At 52.9% G+C, this 27,569-nt stretch overlaps 1 protein-coding gene across 2 annotated transcripts in view; it reads left to right on the forward strand.

Moving 5' to 3' along the window:
- The window catches only part of dpf1 (D4, zinc and double PHD fingers family 1), a 52,087-nt gene that overhangs the window by 17,581 nt on the left and 6,937 nt on the right, over positions 1–27,569 (forward strand). Inside the window, exons 7-8 of one of the 2 annotated variants that reach the window (XM_038786109.1) lie at positions 12,633–12,761; positions 27,111–27,223. In XM_038786109.1, coding sequence (XP_038642037.1) covers positions 12,633–12,761; positions 27,111–27,223 — 242 coding nt within the window. The remainder of the gene's footprint in view (positions 1–12,632; positions 12,762–27,110; positions 27,224–27,569) is intronic. The other variant, XM_038786110.1, reaches the window with a different exon arrangement.

Consider the following 27,569-nt stretch of genomic DNA (forward strand, 5'->3'; position numbering starts at 1 on the left):
TGCAGTCCAGAACAACAAACCGAAACTGAAACCTAAAAACACTAAACCCCCACTCACCAGATAGCCACAGCCTAGCTCCACCCACAAATGACATCACTGAAGCCGTGCTCAGGTCATGTGGTAAGCCCAAGCCTTTCCTAAAGGGGCACTCACATGACACTAGGCCGAGGCACTGTGCGGAGTAGGTGGCCTCCACCCAAGCAGAACTCTTCTCCGAGCTATTAAGGAGATAAAGGCGAGGTCATCCGCCTTCATCCATGTCTGTGATTGGCCAGGTGGCCACCACAATCTGGTGGTGAATATTATTTATGATTAGCACCTTCTAATTCACATTAAACACCCAATAGAAACAGAGGTGAGTCATCCCTTGCTATATGTACCTGATACGGTCGCATAGACCCCGGGACAGAACAAAATAAATTCTCTTCGAAGTACCAGGCACACAAACCAGATTAAGACGTTTCCGATGCTGTCTAACTGTTTCTATGCAAAGCTTCAAGTTGTTAAGAAAACAATCTTATATACTTGCTATCTTGTTGCGAACTTTTCCAAATGTTTTCCTGCTCGTTTAGCACAGGGCTAAATCGCTGGCTTTGAAAGCAGACCAAGGCAGGCCAGCAGCACGGTTCAATTCCCGTGCCAGCCTCCCCGAACAGGCGCCGGAATGTGGCGACTAGGGGCTTTTCACAGGAACTTCATTTGAAGCCTACTCGTGACAATAAGCGATTTTCATCTTCATTTCCATTCAATTTTGCCATGTCAACTGTCACAAGTAGTTTCACGCTGTGACCACCGGGTGTCGCTGGAGTGATCAGTCTTCCTGGCTCTTAAGTCCGTCATCCATCTTGCCTACCTTATTTAAATAAACACCACGAGCTGGAATCTAGTTGCGGCGCTCTAATCATTATCCCCATCCCTGAGATATGTTTTTTTTTCCCAACACCATTATTCCAGGGGGGAGCGATGAGGCTCCGGGCGCTGGGCAACACCAGGATTGGGAAGACGAGGGCACTAAAAACTGTCCGGCCCTGGCCGAGAAAAGAAGACAATCGACCAGAGCTTCCTGATCCCTGTCTGACCATCACTGTTTGTTACAAAGCGCACTGCCCCCAGTTACTGGCCAGGTTACCTGGATTTGGGATTTAGCTCCTGGGAAAATATGAAAATGAAAATTGCTTATTGTCACGAGTAGGCTTCAAATGAAGTTACTGTGAAAAGCCCCCTAGTCGCCACATTCCGGCGCCTGTTCGGGGAGGCTGGTACGGGAATCAAACCGTGCTGTTGGCCTGCCTCGGTCTGCTTTCAAAGCCAACGATTTAGCCCAGTGAGCTAAACCAGCCCCTTTTTAGGGGGGCCAGGAAGAAGATTTCACCTTTTCAAAGGGAGGAAAATGGCAACAAAAAAAAAAGACTTGTCAGAATTTCTTTGCATCCTTATTGTTTTTTTTCAGAGTTTAAACGGCATTCCTATTTCGTTCCAGTACAATTATCATTCACACTTCGTGCGGACGCAGCAGAATTGTTCCGAAATCGAACCCCGACGCATTCCTGTGAAATGCTGATTGTAATCCCGTCCAGCCGACCAGGCAGATTTGCAAACGCTTGCTCATCAGCGACAGACGGGGGAGTTTAATTTGGAGAAGGGGGGGGGGGGGGGGTCTGGATTCCAGAGTCAGCTGTACATCCCGCGTGACCCCCTCGCTGGGGAGCTGTCCTGTCATCTCCCATGAGCCCAGACAGAGAGCAAAAGAGAGAGAGAGAGAGCTTGTTAACCACTGATGGGAACAGGAATTGGAGATTTGGGTCGGGGGGGCAGCATATCCCAATTCAAGGTGTTCCCGAGTGTCCGACTCGGAAATCAACGGGATTGATTGATCATTTTTGATTATTTTGTGGGATGTTCCTGTTGCCCAACCCTAACTGCCCTTGAACTGATTTCAGAGGGCAATTAAAAGTTGACCACATTGCAATGGGTGCGGAGTCACGTGTCAGTGAGACAGGCGAAGGAGGGCAGATTTCCCTAAAAGTCACAAAGTTTTTTCTTACGACAATTGATGATCGTTGCCACGGTCGCCGTTGTTGAGTCTAAATTTCAAATCCAGATTTTATTCGTTGAATTTGATTTCCACCAGCTGCCGGAGTGGGTTTCGAACCCGTGTCCCCCCACACCCCCGGAATCTCTGGATTGTTACTCTAGCGACATCACCCGCTCTCTCAGGCCGAGGGTTCCCACAGACAATCGAATGGAGCGTGCGGTGGAACAGCTGGTTACATAGACAGCAGAGACCGAATGGGTCTGTGCGTACACAGCGTTGCCTTTAAGAGGAGAAGAGGTTTGATTCAGTGACCAGTGAAGAATGTTGTCTTCACCTCTCCACGCTCGACACCCAGAGGACTGAGTCTGGGGCTGATTAACTGCCTCACAGTTCAGGATCTGCAATCCTCTTCCGTCATTTGACCATCTTTACGCCAGCCCATAACTTAGCCTGGAGGTTCCTCCCTGAATCCCTCCGCATGGTAGCATTGTGGATAGCACAATTGCTTCACAGCTCCAGGGTCCCAGGTTCGATTCCCGGCTTGGGTCACTGTCTGTGCGGAGTCTGCGCGTTCTCCCTGTGTGTGCGTGGGTTTCCTCCGGGTGCTCCGGTTTCCTCCTACAGTCCAAAGATGTGCAGGTTAGGTGGATTATCCATGATAAATTGCCCTTAGTATTCAAGATTTCCCTTAGTGTTGGGTGGGGTTACTGGGTTATGGGGATTGGGTAGAGGTGTGGGCTTGGGTGGGTTGCTCTTTCCAAGGGCCGGTGCAGACTCGATGGGCCAAATGGCCTTCTTCTGCACTGTAACTTCTATGAAGTCTCTGTCTCCTCCTTTAAGCTTATAACCTACCTCTTTGAAGACAATTTATTTGGTCGTCTGACCTCATATCATGTGGCTCAGTGGCAATTTGTGGCTGATAATGCTCCCTGCGAGAGGACCTTCAGGGTGCTATAGAAATGCTGCTCATGGTGTTCATGAGCCATTCTCCATTTCTGTGGGCGTCTCTGGTTTCCAATTGCCCTCTATTGGGATCTTTCTCTGTAACTGCAGATCCAAAACACTCACACATGTCGACTGAAAGCGATGCATCAATCGGTCTTGTAGCCAGCGCTGAATCCTTGGTAGGCAGGGGAACCAGGAGAAAGCATGGAAGGTTTTTAAGCTGTTGTATCATCGACCCGTTCACATGAAATACTTCGAATTAATGTTGTGTTTCAGATAAGAGATTAAAACCGCCTGTCCTCTTGAGGCAGATATACGTAATGATAATCTTTATTATTGCCATAAGCAGGCTTACATTAACACTGCAATGAAGTTACTGTGAAAAGCCCCCAGTCGCCACATTCCGGCGCCTGTTCGGGTACACCGAGGGAGAATTCAGAATGTCCAATTCACCTAACAAGCACGTCTTTCGGGACTTGTGGGAGGAAACCGGAGCACCCGGAGGGAATCCACGCAGACACGGGGAGGACGTGCAGACTCCGCACAGACAGTGACCCAAGCCGGGAATCGAACCTGGGTCCCTGGCACTGTGAGGCAGCAGTGCTAACCACTGTGCTACCGTGCCACCCATAAAACACCCCACAACAGTATTTCTGGAAGAGCAGGAGACCCCCCCCCCCCCCACCCCATTGTCCATCCCTGATATTTAGCCCACGGCCAACAAATGGAACAGATGATCTGGTCGCTATCCCGTTGGTGTTTGTGGGAGCTTGCTGTCCACACATTGGCTGCCGCTTTTCACACATTCCAACGGAAAGTGCTGCGCCTCGGAGCATCGCCACGGCTGTGCAGGCGCTATCAGAATGCAAGTCTTTCTTTCACGGAGAGTGGAAAACCAATTAATCCCAGGACACAGCTAGCGTGAGAGCCCCCCCCCCCCCCCCCCCCCCCCCAGTATGTGCCCGCAGAGTGCGTGAGGCGATCGAAGGCTTCGGCCTGGTCTGCCAGAGATAAACCTGCAAAACTAAGGATAGAAAGATGAATTTGGGAGGAGGGGTAAGGATCAATAAGCTGGAGCGTGTGTATTATTTTCCTCTGCCTCGTCTATTTAAAGAGAGCCTTTGAAAGAAATTGGATTGCTTTGTTGCCCTGGTTATGCCGTTGGCATGGCAACCACTCATCTTGCTCTCCGAATAAAAAATATAAGTGAAGGCCTTAGGCTTAATATTTCTCAGTCCATTTGGAAGTTTCAATTAGGGGGGAGGCATGTTTAATGGCTTCCTGTCAAATCTTCTCACGGTTCTCGGCTGAGAGGGGGGGGGTGTGGGTGGGGTGGCGAGGGGGAGAAGATTGAGGGGAAATATAAACCGAGGAGAAATTAAATTCATTGCGTAATGATCCTTGTTTACCCAGCCGCTTTCGAAAATCGAATAATGATTCCCTTTGCACTCGACAACAAGACATCTTAAATGTTATTTGAAAGCGGTGCATCTCTCCTGCAGGCCATTACGTGAATACAAACCCTCGCCTTTCCTTTGTTCCCCTCAGATTGATGTGGGATTCTGAATTATTTTTTCCCGAGCGAGAGAGAGAGAGAGATTCAGCTTCGGATGCCGAATGTAAATGACGCGGCACATTGCAACCATACAGGGGAGGCAGATTATAGATTCAACGCCGCCAAAAACCATCGCCGCAGCCATTCATGATAAAGCCCTCCTGTTCTAGAACCTTCCGGCCGCAGCGTCAGCACATCGGCGGTGGAAGGGGGGGGACGCGATTGAGAGGTGGCCCACTGTCCATCTTTTCAGGGGGGAACATACTCCATTCGGTGGGGACCGTGCGATCAATTCTCATTCATTAACCCTCACAAGGCCCCCAGGACATGACTTCTCTGTTGTGTTTCGTTTGGCCATTCTCCTGATTTTGCCCTTTTTGGGTAATTCATGCTCAAGGTTTGGGCGTCGCTGGAGAGGCCCAGCATTTGTTGCCCATCCCTAATTGCCCTTGAAGGTGGTGGGTGAGCCGCCTTCTTGGACCGCTGCAGTCCGTGTGGTGTAGGTGCACCCACTGTGCTGTTAGGGAGGCAATTCAGGATTTTTGACCCAGCGACAGTGAAGGAACGGCCGATATATTTCCAAGTCAGGATGGCGAGTGACTGGGAGGGGGAACCTCCAGGTGGTGGGGTTCCCAGGTATCTGCTGCTCTTGTCCTCCTAGATGGACACGGGTTTGGAAGGTGCGGTCGAAGGAGTTGCTGCTGTGCATCTTGTAGACGGTACACACGGCTGCCACTATGCGGCGGTGGTGGACGGAGTGAATGTTGGGGCGATGGATGGGGGTGGCAGAGCCAGTCGTGTCCTGGATGGTGTCGAGCTTCTCGGGTGTTGGTGAAATTGCTCCTGAGTTGGGCATTTCCTCTAAAGTAGACTGGTTTAAATAAAGACATCAAAATTGCTGAAAACCTAAAATGTCCATCAGGAAGACTATCCGGAATAGTTATTTGGGATAATCGCCCCCACGGCAGCGTGAATCGAAATCTCCGTCATGAATGATACATTCCCGGGGAAACTGGATACATGCGAGTGAGAGACGGCGGGATGTATATGTTGATCGGGCGAGATGAGGAGGGGTTGGCAGGAGGTTCCTGGGGAGTATTCGGGCTGAATGGCCTGTTTGTGTTCTATACATTCTGTGGAAGGGGTGAGTGGGTCCCTCATGTGTAACTATTCGGTTGTCTTCAGTTGGCTAGACAGCTGATTGGTGATGCGGAGCGAGGCCGACAGCGGGGGTTCGATTCCCTCACGGGCTGAGGGTTTTCACGAAGGCCCCGCCTTCTCACCCTCGCCCCCCCCGCCTGAGGTGTGGCGACCCTCGGGTGACATCACCACCAGTCAGCTCCCCTCCTCAAAGAGGAACGCAGCCTATGGACCTCTGGGACTGTGGAGACTTTACCTGTGTATCTACCTGATGAATTGTGGATTCAGAGCTGAGAAATAAAGAAGTTGGCAACAGCCAATCTCCGTTAGCTTCTGAGATCCAGGCACAAAGCAACAGAGTCAACTCCCATTGACACTGTTCCTGTTACAGAAAGAAATGTCTTGAAGAACTTTACATCGAACAGTAACAGGAGCACAGGAATTGTAACTGTGAGTGTGTGAGAGTGTGTACATGTGAGTGTGTTTGGATGAGTGTGAGGGTGTTTGGATGAGTGTGAGTGTGTGTGGATGGGTGTGAGTGTGTTTGGATGAGTGTGAGTGTGTTTGGATGGGTGTGAGTGTGTTTGGATGAGTGTGAGTGTGTTTGGATGGGTGTGAGTGTGTGTGGATGAGTGTGAGTGTGTTTGGATGAGTGTGAGGGTGTTTGGCTGAGTGTGAGGGTGTGTGTGTTTGGATGAGTGTGAGTGTGTTTAGATGAGTGTGAGGGTGTTTGGATGAGTGTGAGCGTGTTTGGATGAGTGTGAGCGTGTTTGGATGAGTGTGAGTGTGTTTGGATGGGTGTGAGTGAGTGTGTTTGGATGAGTGTGAGTGTGTTTGGATGAGTGTGAGTGAGTGTGTTTGGATGGGTGTGAGTGTGTTTGGTTGAGTGTGAGTGTTTGGATGAGTATGAGAGTGAGTGTGTTTGGATGAGTGTGAGTGTGTGTGTGTTTGGATGAGTGTGAGTGTGTTTAGATGAGTGTGAGGGTGTTTGGATGAGTGTGAGCGTGTTTGGATGAGTGTGAAGGTGTTTGGATGAGTGTGAGGGTGTTTGGATGAGTGTGAGCGTGTTTGGATGAGTGTGAGTGTGTTTGGATGGGTGTGAGTGAGTGTGTTTGGATGAGTGTGAGTGTGTTTGGATGAGTGTGAGTGTGTTTGGATGAGTGTGAGTGTGTTTGGATGAGTGTGAGGGCGAGTGTTTGGATGAGTATGAGGGTGAGTGTGTTTGGATGAGTGTGAGGGCGAGTGTGTTTGGATGAGTGTGAGGGTGTGTGTGTTTGGATGAGTGTGAGTGTGTTTGGATGAGTGTGAGGGTGAGTGTTTGGATGAGTGTGAGTGTGTTTGGATGAGTGTGAGTGTGTTTGGATGAGTGTGAGGGCGAGTGTTTGGATGAGTGTGAGGGCGAGTGTTTGGATGAGTGTGAGGGCGAGTGTTTGGATGAGTGTGAGGGCGAGTGTGTTTGGATGAGTATGAGGGTGTGTGTGTTTGGATGAGAGTGAGGGCGAGTGTGTTTGGATGAGTGTGAGGGTGTGTGTGTTTGGATGAGTGTGAGTGTGTTTGGATGAGTGTGAGTGTTTGGATGAGTGTGAGAGTGAGTGTGTTTGGATGAGTGTGAGGGTGTGTGTGTTTGGATGAGTGTGAGTGTGTTTGGATGAGTGTGAGGGTGAGTGTGTTTGGATGAGTGTGAGTGTGTTTGGATGAGTGTGAGTGTGTTTGGATGAGTGTGAGGGCGAGTGTTTGGATGAGTGTGAGGGCGAGTGTTTGGATGAGTGTGAGGGCGAGTGTTTGGATGAGTGTGAGGGCGAGTGTTTGGATGAGTGTGAGGGCGAGTGTGTTTGGATGAGTATGAGGGTGTGTGTGTTTGGATGAGAGTGAGGGCGAGTGTGTTTGGATGAGTGTGAGGGTGTGTGTGTTTGGATGAGTGTGAGTGTGTTTGGATGAGTGTGAGGGTGAGTGTGTTTGGATGAGTGTGAGTGTGTTTGGATGAGTGTGAGTGTGTTTGGATGAGTGTGAGGGCGAGTGTTTGGATGAGTGTGAGGGCGAGTGTTTGGATGAGTGTGAGGGCGAGTGTGTTTGGATGCGTGTGAGGGCGAGTGTGTTTGGATGAGTGTGAGGGTGAGTGTGTTTGGATGAGTATGAGGGTGTGTGTGTTTGGATGAGAGTGAGGGCGAGTGTGTTTGGATGAGTGTGAGAGTGAGTGTGTTTGGATGGGTGTGAGGGTGTGTGTTTGGATGAGTGTGAGTGTGTTTGGATGAGTGTGAGGGTGAGTGTGTTTGGATGAGTGTGAGTGTGTTTGGATGAGTGTGAGTGTGTTTGGATGAGTGTGAGGGCGAGTGTTTGGATGAGTGTGAGGGCGAGTATTTGGATGAGTGTGAGGGCGAGTGTGTTTGGATGAGTGTGAGGGCGAGTGTGTTTGGATGAGTGTGAGGGCGAGTGTGTTTGGATGAGTGTGAGGGCGAGTGTGTTTGGATGAGTGTGAGGGCGAGTGTGTTTGGATGAGTGTGAGGGCGAGTGTGTTTGGATGAGTGTGAGGGTGAGTGTGTTTGGATGAGTATGAGGGTGTGTGTGTTTGGATGAGAGTGAGGGCGAGTGTGTTTGGATGAGTGTGAGAGTGAGTGTGTTTGGATGGGTGTGAGGGTGTGTGTTTGGATGAGTGTGAGTGTGTTTGGATGAGTGTGAGGGTGAGTGTGTTTGGATGAGTGTGAGTGTGTTTGGATGAGTGTGAGTGTGTTTGGATGAGTGTGAGGGCGAGTGTTTGGATGAGTGTGAGGGCGAGTGTTTGGATGAGTGTGAGGGCGAGTGTTTGGATGAGTGTGAGGGCGAGTGTGTTTGGATGAGTGTGAGGGCGAGTGTGTTTGGATGAGTGTGAGGGCGAGTGTGTTTGGATGAGTATGAGGGCGAGTGTGTTTGGATGAGTGTGAGGGCGAGTGTGTTTGGATGAGTGTGAGGGCGAGTGTGTTTGGATGAGTGTGAGGGCGAGTGTGTTTGGATGAGTGTGAGGGCGAGTGTGTTTGGATGAGTGTGAGGGCGAGTGTGTTTGGATGAGTGTGAGGGCGAGTGTGTTTGGATGAGTGTGAGGGCGAGTGTGTTTGGATGAGTGTGAGGGTGAGTGTGTTTGGATGAGTGTGAGGGCGAGTGTGTTTGGATGAGTGTGAGGGCGAGTGTGTTTGGATGAGTGTGAGGGCGAGTGTGTTTGGATGAGTGTGAGGGTGAGTGTGTTTGGATGAATGTGAGGGTGAGTGTGTTTGGATGAGTGTGAGGGCGAGTATGTTGGATAAACGACGACGTTACGGGAATCAAATGGTCCCCCTGTGATTTATTCTGCCATCGCCTTGGTGACGCTGCGTCAGAATGGAGTGAACCGCTTCCATTGGTTCCCTTACTTTGGAAAGGGAGATTTAAAGATCATTTTACATCGATTCACACGAGGGAGGGGGTTTGGGTCTTTTAATCACACGGAATGGAGCGGGACCTTCACTGTGTGTGTGTGACTGTGCAGGTTCCCGGCCTAGCACCCCGATTGTGTGTGGTGTGGTCACAAAGGGGACGCAGTCCGAATTGGGTCAACTGACAAGAGATCTGACCTTTGCCTCGTGCTCTCCTTCGCCCTGGACTTCACAATCAACAATCCAGCGACAGCAATTGTTTCACTTTGCGACGGGCTTGCTGAAAAGATTCGACCGCTCAAACGCTCAATGATCAATCAAATCGAGCTTGGGGTTGGTGTTAACCAAACCAGGAAGCATGATGGGAAAGGCAAGCCAAAACTTAGCCCCGTTGACGTTCCAGTGTTCACCCCCCCCCCCTCCGAATACCTCAGCCAGGAATGGACAAGCCCCCAGTGTCGCCCCCCCCCCCCCCCCCCCCCGACCCCGCCGCCCGCCCGCGCCGCCAATCCCGCCGGCACCAGACGGGCTTTGATTCCCGCCGCGGGAACGGCCTGTCAGCGGCGGGACTTCGGCCCATCACTAGGCTATTCCGCAGTAGAGGCATCGCCCTGCTTGGCCCCATCCCGTTGTACCCCCTCAGGGAGAACTCGAAACAGAGCTTCGCCCTCATTGGACGTTCACACAGATGCAGGAAAGCCCGGCGTTAAATCGCACGAGAAACCGATATCAGAACTGAGGCGGTAAAACCAATGGGAAAGAATGAAGAGGATGTTTCTTATCTCCTTTCAAGAAAAAATCGCTCCAGACATGATCTCGTTGAGGTTTTTCAAATTATGAAGTGGATTGACAGGTTAAATGTAGAGATATTTCCGTTTGTGGGCAAAAGCAGAACTCGGGAAGGGGGGCATCAATATAACATTATTTAGAATCATAGAATTTGCCGTGCAGAATTGGCCATTCGGCCCATCGAATCTGCAACGACCCTTAAAAAGAGCACCCTATCTAAGCCCACACCACCCTATCCCCGTAACCCCACCTAACCTTTATTTTGACACTAAGGGGCAATTTATCACGGCCAATCCACCTAACCCGCACATCTTTGGGCTGTGGGAGGAAACCGGAGCACCCGGAGGAAACCCACGCAGACACGGGGAGAACGTGCAGACTCCGCACAGACAGTGACCCAGGCCGGGAATCGAACCTGGGACCCTGGCGCTGTGAAGCCACAGTGCTGACCACTGTGCTGCCCGTTGGCCAATGGGGAATTCAGGAGAAACTTCTTTAGCCAGTGAGTGGTGAGATTGTGGAACTTGCTCCCACAGGACGTGTTGAGGTAAATAGTTTTCAGATCTTTGAGGAGAAGCTCGATTAAACGCACACGGGGAAACGGTATGGAGGATATGGTGATAGGGTGAGATGGGCGGAGATGCTAGCATGGACAGAGTGGGCCGAATGGCCTGTATTTTATGATGGATTGTTAAGGGGGAGAACACTCTCATGAACTGTGGATTTAGGGCTCTGGAATTAAAGGTTTGGCAATAGCAAAAGTAGCTTCTGAGGAGATGCCCAAACGGAGATCACAGAGATGGGATTTAAACTGACAGATTTGCTGAGTCAACACTTAACGCTGACGGAGACCCTTATCCCCCAGGGGCAACCAGTGTAACATACGCATTAGGAACAGGAGGAGGCCACTCAGCCCCTCGGGACTACCCCACCATTCAATTAGATCACGACTGATCTGATCGTAACGTCAGCCCCACATTCCCCCCCCCCCCCCCCCCCCCCCCGGCGATAACCTTTCACCCCTTTGTTCATCAAGAATCTATCTGGCTCGGCCTTGAAAATATTCAAAGATTCCGCTTCCACTGCCTTTTGAGGTAAAGATTTCGAGAGACTGAACCCCCTCTGAGAGAATGTATTCCTCATCTCTGTTTTAAATAGACGACCCACTTATTTTTAAAAGGGACCACACGCCCCCACACCCAGACCCTCCCCAGGCCCTCCCCCAGACCCTCCCCCAAACCCAGACCCTCCCCCACACCCAGACCCTCCCCAGGCCCTCCCCCAGACCCTCCCCCAAACCCAGACCCTCCCCCACACCCAGACCCTCCCCCACACCCAGACCCTCCCCCAGGCCCTCCCCAGACCCTCCCCCACACCCAGGCCCTCCCCCACACCCAGACCCTCCCCCACACCCAGACCCTCCCCCAGGCCCTCCCCCAAACCCAGACCCTCCCCCACACCCAGACCCTCCCCCACACCCAGACCCTCCCCCAGGCCCTCCCCAGACCCTCCCCCACACCCAGACCCTCCCCAGGCCCTCCCCCAGACCCTCCCCCAAACCCAGACCCTCCCCAGGCCCTCCCCAGACCCTCCCCCACACCCAGACCCTCCCCCACATCCAGACCCTCCCCCAGACCCAGACCCTCCCCACTGCCAGACCCTCCCGCAGACCCAGACCCTCCCCACTGCCAGACCCTCCCGCAGACCCAGACCCTCCCCCACTGTCAGACCCTCCCCCACATCCAGCCCCTCCCCCACACCCAGCCCCTCCCCCACACCCAGACCTTCCCCCAGACCCTCTCCCAAACCCAGACCCTCCCCCTGGCCCTCCCCAGACCCTCCCCCACACCCAGACCCTCCCCCACACCCAGACCCTCCCCCACACCCAGACCCTTCCCACTGCCAGACCCTCCCGCAGACCCAGACCCTCCCCCACACCCAGACCCAGACCCTCCCCACTGCCAGACCCTCCCCCACATCCAGACCCTCCCGCAGACCCAGACCCTCCCCCACTGTCAGACCCTCCCCCACATCCAGCCCCTCCCCCACACCAGCCCCTCCCCCACACCCAGACCTTCCCCCACACCCAGACCCTCCCCCACTGCCAGCCCTTATCCTCCTCATCCCCTCCCCTCACCCGGATCCCTCCCTAACCCAGCCCCTCCCCTCCCCAGCCCTGACCTCTGTACACGGGGTAGCAATGCCCTTGAAAGATGAGGAAAGGTTTGCATTTGCACAGTGCCTGTCACAACCTCCCGCCGCCCCAGAGCAGTGGGGCCTCCTACATAAGTGTAGTCACTGTGACGCTGTGGCCGCCGCAGCAGCCAATTTGCGCACAGCAAGATCCCGCAAACGGCAACGCGATAATGACATGACTACCTGCTCTGCCGCCATGTTGCTCGTGCCCAGAACTATTGTCCAGGTCACTGTGGTGACCCCCCCCCCCCCTCCCCCAGTGCTCGTCTTCAAAAAAATACCGTCCGGGGAGGATAGCCTGGCCCTCAGGACATGATGGTACTATGTGTGTGTGGGAGGGGGCGGTTTGGTGGACATGGGACTGGCCCTTTAAGACAGGGACAGCAGCGCGTGAATGGACTCCCAAGCTGGAAGTTGTGCGCTGGCTGCTTCTCCTGTGAACGCGCTCCCTCCTTCCCGGAAAGTGTGTTCAGGAGGCCGCTGAGGACCTTTCGAGGGCTCAGGGAATTGAAAAGAAGATTTTTGCATCTCTCTCTGTCTCTCTCTCTCTCTCTCTCCGCCATATTGACTCTTGCGTAATATCCTCCAGCTAGGAAGGCCCCCGACGGATCCATCATTCCGAACACCTATTGCGATTTCTGCCTGGGTGGGATATCGGGGAACAAGAAGACGGGCTGTCCCGAAGATCTGATATCCTGTGCGGATTGTGGGCGGTCTGGTGAGTTTGTTCCCCATTTCCTCCACAGCTTTGTGAAGTCATTTTTGTTTTTCTCTTCCCTTCTCCCTCACCACCCCCCCCCCCCCCCGCACCCCGCAACGATCGCGCCCCGCCATTCCCTCCCCCCCCGCACCCCGCAACGATCGCGCCCGCCATTCCCTCCCCCCCCTCACCCCGCAACGATCGCGCCCGCCATTTCCTCCCCCCCCCCCCCCCCCCCCCCCCCCCCCCCCGCCCCCACCTCACCTTCCACCTTCTCTTTGAACCGGTGGATCGGTACATCCATGGGGCAGGAAGGACTCGACTGGGGAACCGTGAGGATTAAACCCAAAATAATAATAAACCAATACCCCGTCGCCAATGGCGGAAGCTCCCGCTCACTGGAACAGGTCTCTGCGGAGAGAAAGAGAGACAGAGGAACCACATTGCCGAGGAACGCTTGTTCCGCTGCCATATCGGAATCATCGGGTCCAGTTCCGGGTGCCGCAGTTCGGGAAGGATGTGAAGATTCTAGGCAGGGTGCGGAAAGATTCCCCAGGGTGGCGCCGTCGAGGCGGACAGACTGGGAGACGATGGGACCGTTCTCGCACAGAAGGTCGGGAGGACATTTTGATCGAGGCGTTCAAAATCACGAGGGGGGTCCCGGCGAGAGTCGATGGGGAGGAACCGCTTCCCGTTGGTGGCAAGGACGGAGAACGAGGGTGGCGCAGATTTAGCGTAATTGGCAAAAGGAGCAACGGGGACAGGCGGACACACCTTTCCACGCAGGGAGTGGCTCGGAGCGGGCATGCACTGCCTGAGAGGCTGCTGGAGCCAGCGTCAATCGAGGCGTTCCAGATTGAGTTAGATCATTATCAGAAAAGGAAGAGTGTGTCAGTGTGTGTGTGTCTGTGTGTGTGCGTGTGTGTGTCTGCGTGTGTGTGTGCGTGTGTGTCTGTGTATGTGTGTGTGTCTGTGTATGTGCGTGTGTCTGTGTGCGTGTGCCTGCGTGTGTGTGTCTGTGTGTGCGTCTGTGTGGTGTGTGTACGTGTGTATGTGTGTGTGTCTGTCTGTGTCTGCGTGCGTGTTTGTGTGCGTGTGTCTGTGTGTGCGTGTGTCTGTGTGTGTGGTGTGTGTGTGTGTCTGTGCGCGTGTCTCTGTCTCTGTGTGTGTGTGTCTGTGTGTGTGTCTGTGTGTGTCTATGTGTGTGTGTCAGTGTGTCTGTGTGTAGTTTGTTAGTTTGTGTGTGTAGTTTGTATGTGTGTGTCTGTGTGTGTGTGTCTGTGTGTGTGTGTGTCTGTGTGTGTGTGTCTATGTGCGTGTGTGTCTGTGTGTGTGTGTGTCAGTGTCTGTGTGTGTGTGTCAGTGTCTGTGTGTCTGTGTGTGTGTGTCAGTGTGTCTGTGTGTGTGTGTCTGTGTGTAGTTTGTGTGTGTGTGTGTGTCTGTGTGTAGTTTGTGTGTGTGTGTGTGTCTGTGTGTAGTTTGTGTGTGTGTGTCTGTGTGTAGTTTGTGTGTGTCTGTGTGTGTCAGTGTCTGTGTGTCTGTGTGTGTGTGTCTGTGTGTTGTCTGTGTGTCTGTGTGTGTGTGTCTGTGTGTAGTTTGTGTGTCTGTGTGTGTGTCTGTGTGTAGTTTGTGTGTGTGTGTGTGTCTGTGTGTAGTTTGTGTGTGTGTGTCTGTGTGTGTGTGTAGTTTGTGTGTGTGTGTCTCTGTGTGTGTGTGTGTGTGTCTATGTGTGTCAGTGTGTGTGTGTCTGTGTGTAGTTTGTGTGTGTGTCTGTGTGTAGTTTGTGTGTGTGTGTAGTTTGTATGTGTGTTTCTGTGCGTGTGTCTGTGTGTGTGTGTGTGTCTGTGTGTGGGTGTGTCTGTGTGGGTGTGTCTGTGTGTGTGTCAGTGTGTAGTTTGTGTGTGTGTGTAGTTTGTATGTGTGTTTCTGTGCGTGTGTGTGTGTGTGGCTGTGTCTGTGTGTGTGTGGCTGTGTGTGTGTGTCTGTGCGTGTGTGTGTCTGTGTCTGTGTGTGTGTGTGTCTGTGTTGTGTCCTGTTACATTGTCCTTTTACAATGCAGTGTGTTAACAGCAATGATTTGCATTTTGATAGCATCTGTGACAACCACAGAAGGGTGTTTTCAGTCAGTGAAGTAATTGATTTTTGAATGCAGTTGCTGATATAATGTAAACATTGCACGCGGCACTCTCCCGTAATCGGCAATATGGTGAAGAGCGGATCATCCGGATATTGGCTCCAGGAACAGTAGAAGGAAGTCCTCCTCCTGCTCTTCATACACGTGGCCCCTGAGGTCTGGTACCTCCAGAGGGCCGACAGGGCCCTGGTTCAGAGCTGGCGAGGGCTGAATAGACAGCCGGCGAGAAGGCTTGACGCCGTTAGTCCTGCCCCTCTTGACTTCGTCCCTCCCTCTCCTGAGGCATCGTCCTCTGTCGGAATGCATCCTCCAGCCTCCCGCTCCGGTCCGCCCGCCATTCGCCGCCAGAGGCGTGTCTAAGACAGTGCGTCCCCATGGCGACGTGGGGCTGCAAGGGCGGAATGTTGCTCCGAGGGAACTGGGCGATCCTGTTGCCCCCCCCCCCCCCCTCGCCACCCTCTCCTGTTTCTACCTCAGAGGTACTGAGGTGAGTTATCATGTTATCATGGGAAGCTATCATGTGAGATGGTTCATTTGGCAGAGAGAGAGCCAGCCGAAGAATAGGAAATGTTTTTCCCTAAAGTCACGGTATGTGCAGCTCACCAAAGTGTTAATTAAACAGTGAATAAAATTGACTGTCGGGGTGACATCAGCCTCAGAACGTTCCTGTCACCTCCGTGAGCTGTGAACAGGAAACGTGTTTGGCACATCACCGGGTGAGGCCACCATTTTGCAGATTATTTGGTATTTCCAGCATAAAAACAGACGGTAGACACGGCTGCTCCTGTGCGTCGGTGGTGGAGGGAGTGAATGCCGAAGGTGGTGGATGGAGCGTCCGTCCAGCGAGGCTGCTTTGTCCTGGATGGTGTCTGGATGTTGTCAGTGAGGCACTCAGCAGTGGCAATATCTTGGAATGCCGTGGGGAGATGGTTAGAGTCTCTCACAGTCGTAGAGTTCAACAGCACAGGAGGAGGCCCTTCGGCCCATCTGGTCCATGCCAAACATCAAGCACCCATCCATTCTAATCCCATTTTGTCTTAGAAATAGAACAGTACAGCACAGAACAGGCCCTTCGGCCCTCGATGTTGTGCCGAGCAATGATCACCCTACTCAAACCCACCTATCCACCCTATACCCGTAACCCAACAATCCCCCCCTTAACCTTACTTTTTAGGACACTACGGGCAATTTAGCATGGCCAATCCACCTAACCCGCACATCTTTGGACTGTGGGAGGAAACCGGAGCACCCGGAGGAAACCCGCGCACACACGGGGAGGACGTGCAGACTCCGCACAGACAGTGACCCAGCCGGGAATCGAACCTGGGACCCTGGAGCTGTGAAGCATTTGTGCTAACCACCATGCTACCCTGCTGCCCCAGGACCATCTTATTGGGGATGGTCATTGCATTGGCACGAATCTGTAGATTTGTGGGCTGGGGAACTTCGAGGAGTTGCAGGATGTACAGAGTGTGTCTGTGTAAATTAAACCTCATTGGCGAGTAAAGACAAGGGGCGGGATTCTCCGAGCCCCCTCCCGCCGGGTGGGAGAATCGCCGAGGGGCGGCGTGAATCCCGTCCCCGCCGGCTGCCGAATTCTCCAGCGCCGGGGTTTTGACGGGGGGCGGGAATCGCAGCGCGCAGGTCGGCGGCTGCTGGCAGCGCCCCCCCCCCCCCACCCCCCGGCGATTCTCCGGCCCACAATGGGCCGAGTGGCCGCCCGTTTTGCGGCGTAAATGAGACCAGGTACTTACCGGCGGGACTTGGATATACAGCGGCCTGCAGAGTCCTTGGGGGTGGGGGGAGGGGGGCGGGGGGGGGGCTCTCGCCCTGGAGAGTGCCCCCACGGTGGCCTGGCCTGCGATCGGGGCCCACTGATCCGCGGGCGGGCCTGTGTCGTGGGGGCAGTCTTTCCCTCCGTGCCGGCCGGTGTAATGGTCCGCCATGGCCGGCGCGGACAAGAACCCCCCCCCGCGCATGCGCTGGGGTGACGGTAGCACACGCTGGTGCCCCCGCGCATGCGCAAACCCGCGAAGCCGGCTGAGGCCCTTCGGCGCCGGCTGGCGCGATGCCATACACTCCAGCACTGGTCTAGCCCCTCCACACCTTCGGGTCAGCCCCATGTCGGAGTGATTCATGCCACTCCTCAGCGTCGGAGTGATTCATGCCACTCCTCAGCGTCGGAGTGATTCATGCCACTCCTCAGCGTCGGAGTGATTCATGCCACTCCTCAGCGTCGGAGTGATTCATGCCACTCCTCAGCGTCGGAGTGATTCATGCCACTCCTCAGCGTCGGAGTGATTCATGCCACTCCTCAGCGTCGGAGTGGCCCGCCCGCTGGTTCGCAGAGAATCCCACCCAAGATTCCAATACTCTATCCTTCACAAGGGTCTGGTTTAGCTCACTGAGCTAAATCGCTGGCTTTTAAAGCAGACCAAGCAGGCCAGCAGCACGGTTTGATTCCCGTACCAGCCTCCCCGGACAGGCGCCGGAATGTGGCGACTAGGGGCTTTTCACAGTAACTTCATTGAAGCCGACTCGTGACAATAAGCGATTTTCATTTCATTTTCATTTTTCACTTGGATATCCCAATGTTCACATGGTAATAATAATAATCTTTATTGTCACTAGTAGGCTGACATTAACACTGCAGCGAAGTTACTGTGAAAAGCCCCTAGTCGCCACATTTCGGCGCCTGTTCGGGTACACAGAGGGAGAATTCAGAATGTCCAAATTACCTAACAAGCACGTCTTTCGGGACTTGTGGGAGGAAACCGGAGCACCCGGAGGAAACCCACGCAGACACGGGGAGAACGTGCGGACTCCGCACAGACAGTGACCCAAGCCGGGGATCAAACCTGGCGCTGTGAAACAACAGTGCTAACCACTGTGCCACCTTGCCTGCCACAGGCACAGCACAGGCTGGTTTCTTAAATCACTGTTGAACGCATCAGGGGTACGTTTAGCACAGGGGCGATTCCCGTAACAGCCTCCCCGAACAGGCGCCGGAATGTGGCGACTAGGGGCTTTTCACAGTAACTTCATTGAAGCCTACTCGTGACAATAAGCGATTTTCATTTCATTTCACTTCATTATGATGGGCTCTCTCTCATGACCCTGATGGAGACTCTTCCCCACTAGATAACTTTGCGAGGAAAGTGATGGAAACACAATGTCACATTCAGTGTGGTGGGATAGGGGCGAGGGGTATAGGGAGACCTGGAGGACTGGCATCTGGTGTTGGCGTTCCTTGTTGGAGGAGTTATTCCTCCTGCTCTGCTACGGTACAAATGCCTCCCAAATTCATTTTCACTTATAATCTGATCTTCGTCTGGCGAGTGGGGGGGGGGGGGGGGGGGGGGGGGGCGGGGGATGTGATTTATAACGTTTCAGTATCGGCAATAAACTCACTGAGGAAATGTATCAAACCTCCAGAAATGAGCAGATTCACTGAGCCACAATAATTCAACCCACTGCTTTCGGAGCAGCTGCTGACACGAGATTGGAAAATGATCACAAGTCACAATCCTCACGCTGCACAAAAAAAACCCCTCTCCCTTTCCTCGCCCGAATTCCAGAATTTTCCAGTGGATTCTCGACACTGTCCCAAGAACAAAGATTAAACCCTTGAGATAGAATCACGGAGGGCAGCACGGCGGTGCAGTGGCTAGCACTGCTGCCTCACGGCGCTGAGGTCCCAGGTTCGATCCCGGCTCTGGGTCACTGTCCGTGTGGAGTTTGCACATTCTCCCCGTGTCTGCGTGGGTTTCGCCCCCACAACCCAAAGATGTGCAGGGTAGGTGGATTGGCCAGGCTAAATTGCCCCTTAATTGGAAAAAAAAGAATTGGATACTCTAAATTTATTAAAAAAGAGATAGAATCACGGAATGGTCCCAGCGCAAAGGAGGCCATTCAGCCCATTGTGTTCATGCCGACCCTCTGGAGGGGCAACTTGCCCGGATTTGCTGCCCCACCTCTTTTCCTGCAGCCCAGCAAATACTTCCCCCTTGCAGAACTTAGTCAATTCCCTTTTTGAAAAGCACAATGGGATTTTCCTCCACCGAATTCAGGCAGCGAATCTCCGATCCTCACCACTCGCTGCGAATAAACGTTGATTCTTTTCCCAATTCCCTGAAATGTCCCCTGGTTGTTAATCCCTGTGTCAATGTGGAGTTGCTTCTCCCGATCCTCTCTGTCCAGACCCTTCCTGATTTACAAAATATATATTTTTATTAAGGCATTTATATATTCAAGGGCAATTAGAGATGGGTAATAAATAGGGGCTAGTTTAGCACACAGGGCTAAATCGCTGGCTTTGAAAGCAGACCAAGGCAGGCCAGCAGCACGGTTCGATTCCCGTACCAGCCTCCCCGAACAGGTGCCGGAATATGGCGACTAGGGGCTTTTCACAGTAACTTCATTTGAAGCCTACTTGTGACAAAAAGCGATTTTCATTTCATTTCAATAGTGCCCCCCTCCCCCCCCCCCCCCAGCGACGCCCACGCCCTATGAATGCATTTTACACTAAGGTCCAGTGACCACTCTATCCCTATCTTGCCCCTAATTCTATCCAGATCATTGAAGTCCCACATCTCTGGAACCATTCTCGTCAACCATTTTCTGCACCCCTCTCATGGCTTCACAGCTTTCCTAACGGGCGTAGCCCATAACCTGACGGAGGCCGAGGCAGTATTGTGTAAAGTTTCACCAGAACATCCCTGTTCTTAACGAAGATCAGCCGGGGAAATAGCTACTGCCTGAAGGACGGTCGAGTGAACCATTCCGGGCGATTAATCTGGTCAGCAAGGCCTACCAGGGAGACACGAGCCTGTGTATTGTATATTCAGTCAGTTCTGTGTGACAATAGGCCCTGTGTTCTGTCACACCCACAGCTGCCCCTGTCAGCCACCACATGGCACATTGAGGACCCAGATCCCCATATTTGTCACTGCTACAACTTGCATTTATATAGCAGCTGTAAAGCTGTAAAATGTCCCCCTGCTATTGACAGAAAAATCAAATCAGATGAGCAGACATTAGGTTAGGTGACCCAAAAAAAGCTTGGTCATGAGGTAGGTTTTTAGGACCAGAGAGAGAAAGGTGGAGAGGTCCAGGAAGAGAATTCCGGAGCTTGGGGTCCAAACACGGCCGCCAATTTGAATCTGGGAAGTGCAAGAGGTCAGGAGCACAGAGATCTCAGAGGGTTCATGAGGTTGATGCCGGGTAGGGAGGGATTTTCTTACGCGGAGGGGTTGAGTAGGTCGGGCCTGTGCTCATTGGAGTTCAGAAGAATGAGAGGCGGCCTTATTGAGACATATCGGATTCTCGGATCGGACGGCATGGCGGCACAGTGGTTAGCACTGTTGCCTCACAGCCCAGGGACCCGGTTTCGATTCCGGCCTCGGGTGACTGTGCGGAGTCTGCACGTTCTCCCCGTGTCTGCGTGGGTTTCCTCCGGTTTCCTCCCACAGTCCAAAGATGTGCAGATTGGCCCTTGCTAAATTGCCCCTTGGTGTCCAAAGATGTGCAGATTGGTTACGGGGATAGGGCGGGGAGTGGGCCTGGGCAGGAGGCCCTTTCAGAGGGTTGGTGCAATGGCCTCTTTCTGCACCGTAGGGATTCTATGGACAGGGTGGATGCTGAGAGGTTGTTTCCCCTTGTGGGAGAGTCTGGGGCCAGAGGGCAGAATCTCAGAGTGAGGGGTCACCCATTTCAGGCAGAGATGAGGAGGAATTTCTTCTCTCAGAGGGGAGTGTATCTGTGGAATTCTTTACCGCAGAGAGCTGTAGAGGCCGGGCCGTTAAGTGTGTTCGAGGCTGAGACAGATTGTTAATTAGTGAGGTAATCGAGGGTTATGGGGAGAAGACGGGAGTTGAGGATCATCACATCAGATCAGCCACCATCTCATTGAATGGAGCAGACTCGATGGGCCGAATGTCCTACTTCTGCTGCTACGTCTTGGGGTCGTTGGGCTGGAGAAGGCCATCGGGAGGGAGCGAGGCCATGGCGAAACTTGAAGACAGGGATGAGAATGTTAAAAATTTGAGAGGAAACCCCTCAGGGGTTCCCCCGTGGCATTGCTCACAAACAGTCCCAGGGAGCTGGCGAATAATATTCTGGACAATTCTGTGCCGTCTCCTTCCCCTTTAAGGATTTCGTTTGAAGGAATGTGATTTAAAACATACGCTTATTACACTATGAGGATGCGACATGTTGAAGTACTTAAAGGGGTTATTCTTAAATGATCATATAATTCATAGACTGATCAAGCGTCTGGTGGCTGAGTGGAATAGGAATTCCTGGAATAAAATGATTCTTGGCTTTCTCTCCTGGTTTTCTGGAGTTAATTATGTGAGATTAAATCTTTAAAAAAAGAATAATTATTAGAAAAAGCCCAGTGAGGGAGCAGCAGTGAACAACAACACAGGATCTGCTCCTGTACAATCAGATCAGATCAGGCAAACATTTGAACAGATTGTTTCTGGTTTCAATCTCAGAGCAAGGCCCCCACCAGCTAGGTGGATACCATCCCGGGAACCTCCGCCTAAACTCCTTGGCAACTCCTCAGAACGAAGCAGCACCCAATGAGGCCGTTCAGCCCATCGTGCTCTGTGCTGGCCCATTGAGAGAGCTAGCCGCGTTGCCTCGCTCCACCTGTCCCAACGCCCAGGAGCCCTGCGAATATTCTCCCCATCAGGGTGTTATATTTGCTCCTGCCTCACAGCGCCGAGGTCCCAGGTTCGATCCCGGCTCTGGGTCACTGTCCGTGTGGAGTTTGCACATTCTCCCCGTGTCTGCGTGGGTTTCACCCCCACAACCCAAAGAGATGTGCAGGGTAGGTGGATTGGCCACGCTAAATTGCCCTTTAATTGGAAAAAATTAATTGGATACGCAAAATTTATTTTTTTTAAACTTCCCCTTACTGTACAGTAAAATCACAATTTATATCGCAAAATTACTAAAGCCAAGCTGGTAATATTTGCTCCTGTAATGTGGGTGAGACTGAAACAAGCACATTTACCGCTTTATCTTTTATTAAAAAATTCATTTCAGGGATGTGGGCATCGCTGGTTAAGCCCGTCAATGTTGCCCATCCCTAATTGCCCCTTGAGAAGGTGGTGATGAGCCACCTTCCTGAACCGCTGCAGTCCGTGTGGTGTAGGTACACCCACAGTGCTGTTAGGGAGGGAGTTTCGGATTTTGACCCAGCGACAGTGAAGGAACGGCCGATATATTTCCCAGTCAGGGTGGTGAGTGACTCGGAGGGGAACCTCCAGGTGGTGGCGTTCCCATATTACGGTAAGAGTGGAGCCTTTTTAACCTCGTCCGCTTTGGCTCAAGTGGTCGCCCTCTCCCTTCTGAATCGCAAGGTTCTGGGTTCAATTCCCACTCCAGGGTTTGAGCACCGAGATCCTACCTGACACTGCAATACTGTGCCGAGGGAGTGCTGCACAATCGGAGCCGTCGTCTTTTGGGTGACATGTTAAATCGAGGCCCCCGCTACCAGCTTGGGTGGGCGTTAAAGATCCCATGGTCACTATTTCTCAGAGCAGTAAGGGGCCGGTGGCCTGATCAATATTTACCCCTCTGTCGACATCAGAAAAAAACAAATTATTTGATCATTATCACATTGCTGTTTGCTGGCACGCTCCCTACATTCCAACAGTCACTACACTCCAAAAATACTTCATTGGCTGTAAAATGCTTTGAGACATCGGGCGGTTGTGAAAGGCGCTATCAGGTCGCTCCTTCCACTATCAGACTCAGCCCGCTTTACCCAGTTTAATTCCTGTTTTGGGGCGAGTTTTGAATCTCCAAATTCAGAGTCTCCAGTTCCAAAACTGTCACCTTGCGGGATTCCAGCATTTGTTGCCCGTCCCTAATTGCCCTTGAAGTGAGAGTCTGGCTCCACCATTTCAGAGGGACTTTTAAGAATCAGCCACGTTGCTGTGGGTCTGGAGTCACATGTAGGCCAGACCGGGTAAGGACGGCAGATTTCCTTCCCGGTTAACGCGAGTGGGGTTTTACGGACAATTGCTGATCGTTGTCACGGCCGCCGTTACTGAGATCAGCTTTCAATTCCCGATTTTACTCATCGAATTTAAATTCCACCAGGATTGGTGGATTGTAATCCACCTGGATTACAAGTCCAGTGACTTTGCCACTGCACCACTAACTTTCACCCACCCACCAGTCATCGAAAGCAAATATATTCAAAGCAGCAGCAATTAAACTAACATTAACTCAGCCACTGAACCAATCATTGCTTTTCAATTATAGAAAATTATTCAAATGCAGATTTTACTTGAATTTTTTTTTTCAGTTCAAAAGCCTGAAAGATAGGCCCCAAACTTCGGTTCATAGAATCACAGGCAGGTTACCGCACAGACGGAGGCCATTCAGCCCGTCGAATTGATGCTGGCTCTCTGCAAGGGGATTCTCAGCCAGTCCCGCTCTCCTTTCCCTGTAACCTGGCGATTCCTAGCTCCTCAGGCGCTAATTCAATCCCCTTCCGGAAACCTCCATTAATCCTGCCTCCACCACACTCTTGGGGCCCCACATTGTAGATCGTAACCACTCGCTGCCGGGGAAACGGGTCTTCCCTCATGTTGCCTTTCGTTCTGTGGCCAGTCAGCTTAAATCTGTGCCCTCTGAACCCTCTTGCCAATGGGATTCTTGCTATGGCGGTGAACTGGGCCATTCGAAGGTGGAGTGGCTGCGAGCTTTACCATCAGTATTTCTCTGGGGGTGGGGGGGCAATTAGCCAAAGATCAGGCCTGCCCCCCCCCCCCCCCCCCCCCCCCCCCCCCCCGGGATCATTGTCCAATGCCTCTTGCTGAAAGGCGAGGCTGTGCACACACCCACGCGTGTATGTGTGCGCGTCTGCATGTTTGCGTGCGCGCGCACTCAGGAGTGGCTGAGGATAGGGTCGGCCCGTGATGCTGCTGCAGGCGAATAGCTCACTGTTTAGACCACACTCACAGTCAGAATTGGGCTGAGGTACCTGGGAGCTGAAGGAGCCCAGGTCACCCCGTAACCCAGCAACGGCAGGGGAGAAAATAGTGTGGGAGGGGGGTGGGGGAAACAGGGGTCAGTAGAGGCGAGGGAGCGTGCACCTTGATGCCAGGCGTACTGACATCATTGCTGTCGGCGGTGAAGTGCGGAATTTATTTTTAAAACCTGAATTCACTCCAGTTGAGCAGTAAATCCTCAGCAATGAAGCTGGCTGAAGTTACAATGCAGTTTCCCTTTGATATTCTGAAAGATTTATTCTCCTGGGGCACTGAGAGGTTCAAATCGAGGAATTGGGCAGGCAAGGGGGGGGAGCCCAGATTGAAACATTCAGCCTAACTGCACCCAGCTGCCCGCGAGACAGATTATTTTGTTCGAACTGATGTGGAAAACCTTTGTCAGAAATTCATTCAGCTTCACCCAAACACCAGTTCCCCTGAGGACCAACCCCTTCACCAGGCGAGGCGTGGCCAGTGAGCGCTGGGCTGACATTCGCCTGGGGAAGGCATTATCTCTCGGCTCGATCCCATCCTTGCCTGCCAGGCCGTTGAGGCATCTCCTCTCGTTGCACTCCGACTGAGAGCAGTGAAGGAACCTCGGGGTTGAGGGGGAAACCAGAACTGGGGATCTCACTGTGCATGGCTCAGTGCTGGGTACTCCTCTCCCCATCCAGGCCCGGGGAGGGAGGGGTGGGACTCACCCACCACCTTCTCAAGGGACAATTAGGGTGATGCGACCATCAATTCACGCGAGACAGAGAGTTGAAGTGAACAGTGGCTTTAATCGACTGGAACAGTGCCCGCCTGCGACTGCTCTGCAATGAGAGCCGCCTACAGGGCAGCTGCTCTGGCACATCCCCTCAAGGGGGCGGAGCCAGGGGCGGAGCCAACAAGGGCACCAACATGATACATTGTGTGTAGTACAGTACAATGGTCCATAGGTGGAGCTCACATGGGCAACAGCGTGATACAATGTAATACAGTGGTGAATGGTTCGTACAATACGCTCACCACATGGGGATGGGCAACAAATGCTGGCCTAACCAGCGACGCCAACATCCCGGGACAACAAATAAAAACATTCCCTCCCTAAACCTCTCCGCCTCCCTCTCTCACTCTCCTTCTTTAAGGCGCTCCTTGAAACCAACCTTTGGAGCAAGCATTTGGGCACCTGAGCTCGTATCTTCTTATGCAGTTCAGTGACACATTGTTTTTGATAGTTACCTGGGTGTAGTGTTAATCAGGTCAGTCCATAAAAGGGTCGTTTAGGAGTCTGGTGACAGCGGGGAAGAAGCTGTTTTTGAGTCTGTTCATGCGTGTTCTCAGACTTCTGTACCTCCTGCCCGATGGAAGAAGTTGGAAGAGTGAGTAAGCCGGGTGGGAGGGATCTTTGATTATGCTGCCCGCTTTCCCCAGGCAGCGGGAGGTGTAGATGGAGTCGATGGATGGGAGGCAGGTTCGTGTGATGGACTGGGCGGTATTCACGACTCTCTGAAGTTCCTTGCGGTCCTGGGCTGAGCAGTTGCCATACCAGGCTGTGATGCAGCCCGATAGGATGCTTTCTATGGTGCATCTGTAAAAGTTGGTAAGGGTTAATGTGGACATGCCAAATTTCCTTAGTTTCCTGAGGAAGTATAGGCGCTGTTGTGCTTTCTTGGTGGTAGCGTCGACGTGGGTGGACCAGGACAGATTTTTGGTGATGTGCACCCCAAGGAATTTGAAACTGCTAACCATCTCCACCTCGGCCCCGTTGATGCTGACAGGGGTGTGTACAGTACTTTGCTTCCTGAAGTCAATCTTTAGTTTTGCTGGCAGTGAGGGATAGATTGTTGACGCTGTGCCACTCCACTAGGTTATATAGGGGGCTATGTAGATGTAAGTTGTTGTTGTACAATGGGGGTCGCCATTGGGAGCTGCCAACAGGCGATGGTGGACAGCACAAGACCAATATGTTGGGTACAAAATGCTCACCCCTCCCCACCCCCCCACTCAGTGTCCTATTCCAGCAGGGTAGCATGGTGGTCAGCATAAATGCTTCACAGCTCCAGGGTCCCAGGTTCAATTCCCGGCTGGGTCACTGTCTGTGTGGAGTCTGCACGTCCTCCCCCTGTGTGTGCGCGGGTTTCCTCCGGGTGCTCCGGTTTCCTCCCACAGTCCAAAGATGTGCGGGTTAGGTGGATTGGCCATGCTAAATTGCCCGTAGTGTCCTAATAAAAGTAAGGTAAAGGGGGGGTTGTTGGATTACGGGTATAGGGTGGATACGTGGGTTTGAGTGGGGTGATCATGACTCGGCACAACATTGAGGGCCGAAGGGCCTGTTCTGTGCTGTACTGTTCTATGTTCTATCCCTCGACCTGCACCTAAATTAAGGTCATCTGGTCATTTATCTGCTTGTTTTTTGGGGGGAACCTGCTGAGTACAAATCCGCTGCCGTGTTTCCTACACTACAACAGTGACTACACTTCGAACAGGGTTTGGTTGGGGGGGGGGGGGGTTGACCCTGGAAGGTGCTATAAAAGTGCAGAGCTTTCCTCATTTGAGTGGGGCAGAGCAGAGGGTCCTGGGCAGCCGGTGGGGGTTGGGGAGTGGGGGGGGGGGGGGGGGGGGGGGGGTCTGTGCTACTATCGCTGGTCTCGGCGGGGAAACAGTTGTGGGAGTGAGTGGGGATATCGGCCAGCGTTCCTCGCCCTGCCCACGATGGCGGCCGTGTGGGACATTAGGTCAGGACAAATAGAGAGCCATCCGCAGGCGGGACAAGGCCCCGTGGGCAAAGCTGGCGTCACGGCAGGCTCCAGAACCACCAGGCTCAGGCTAGCTGAATGAGGGGTGATGTCAATGAGCTTCCTCAGACAAAGGGGTGTCGAAATCAGGAACTCCGCGCCCCCCCCCCCACCCAGAAAAAAACATTAAGGTTAAGATATTGCTTAGGGGGTTAAAGGGATACGGAGCCAAGGCGCGACGTTGGATTTAAGATGCAGACCAGCCATTGACTGGTGGGACAGCGGGATTGGGCCTCCTCCTGTTCCAGGGATTTTAGCATGTTTGACAGGCGTAACGTGCCCCCCTCCCCGTTGAGCCCCGGCTTAGAGAATCTGCCCCCTGACCTTGGTTTAGAGGGAAGGCGGGGGGTGGGAGGGGGGGGTTGGAGACAGACACTGAATAAAACAGAGGCGCTGTCTTATCCAGGGTGTTTGACTGGATCTGATTGTCTATCTCCCGCAGGCCATCCGTCGTGTCTGCAGTTTACACTGAATATGACTGCAGCTGTGAGGACTTATCGCTGGCAATGCATTGAGTGCAAATCCTGCAGCCTCTGTGGTACCTCAGAGAACGATGTAAGTTACCATGGCAACGCGATGAGTGGAGGAGAGGCCAAACTCATTGAGTTGGGTTGGGTTGGGTTGGGGGGGGGAGGGTTGGGTGTGGGGAGGGAAATGCCAACCTAATGTGTTGGTGGGGGTGGGTTGTTGGCTGTGGGATGGGATATTCCAATTCTCCGCCGGGGGGGGGGGGGGGGGGATGGGGGGGCAGACTGTACCCCATTGGACAGCGAAGCAACGAGGCGGATGTACATACGGCAGGGCAAGCTGACACGGTCATTTCTCGTGATAGCACAGAAAGCCATTCAGCCGTAGAAATCACCGGATTGGGCCTCAGCCAGAGGGTTGTGTCCACCTCTGG

This window comes from Scyliorhinus canicula, chromosome 27 (genome assembly GCF_902713615.1).
Source record: "Scyliorhinus canicula chromosome 27, sScyCan1.1, whole genome shotgun sequence".
NCBI classification, from domain to species: domain Eukaryota; kingdom Metazoa; phylum Chordata; class Chondrichthyes; order Carcharhiniformes; family Scyliorhinidae; genus Scyliorhinus; species Scyliorhinus canicula.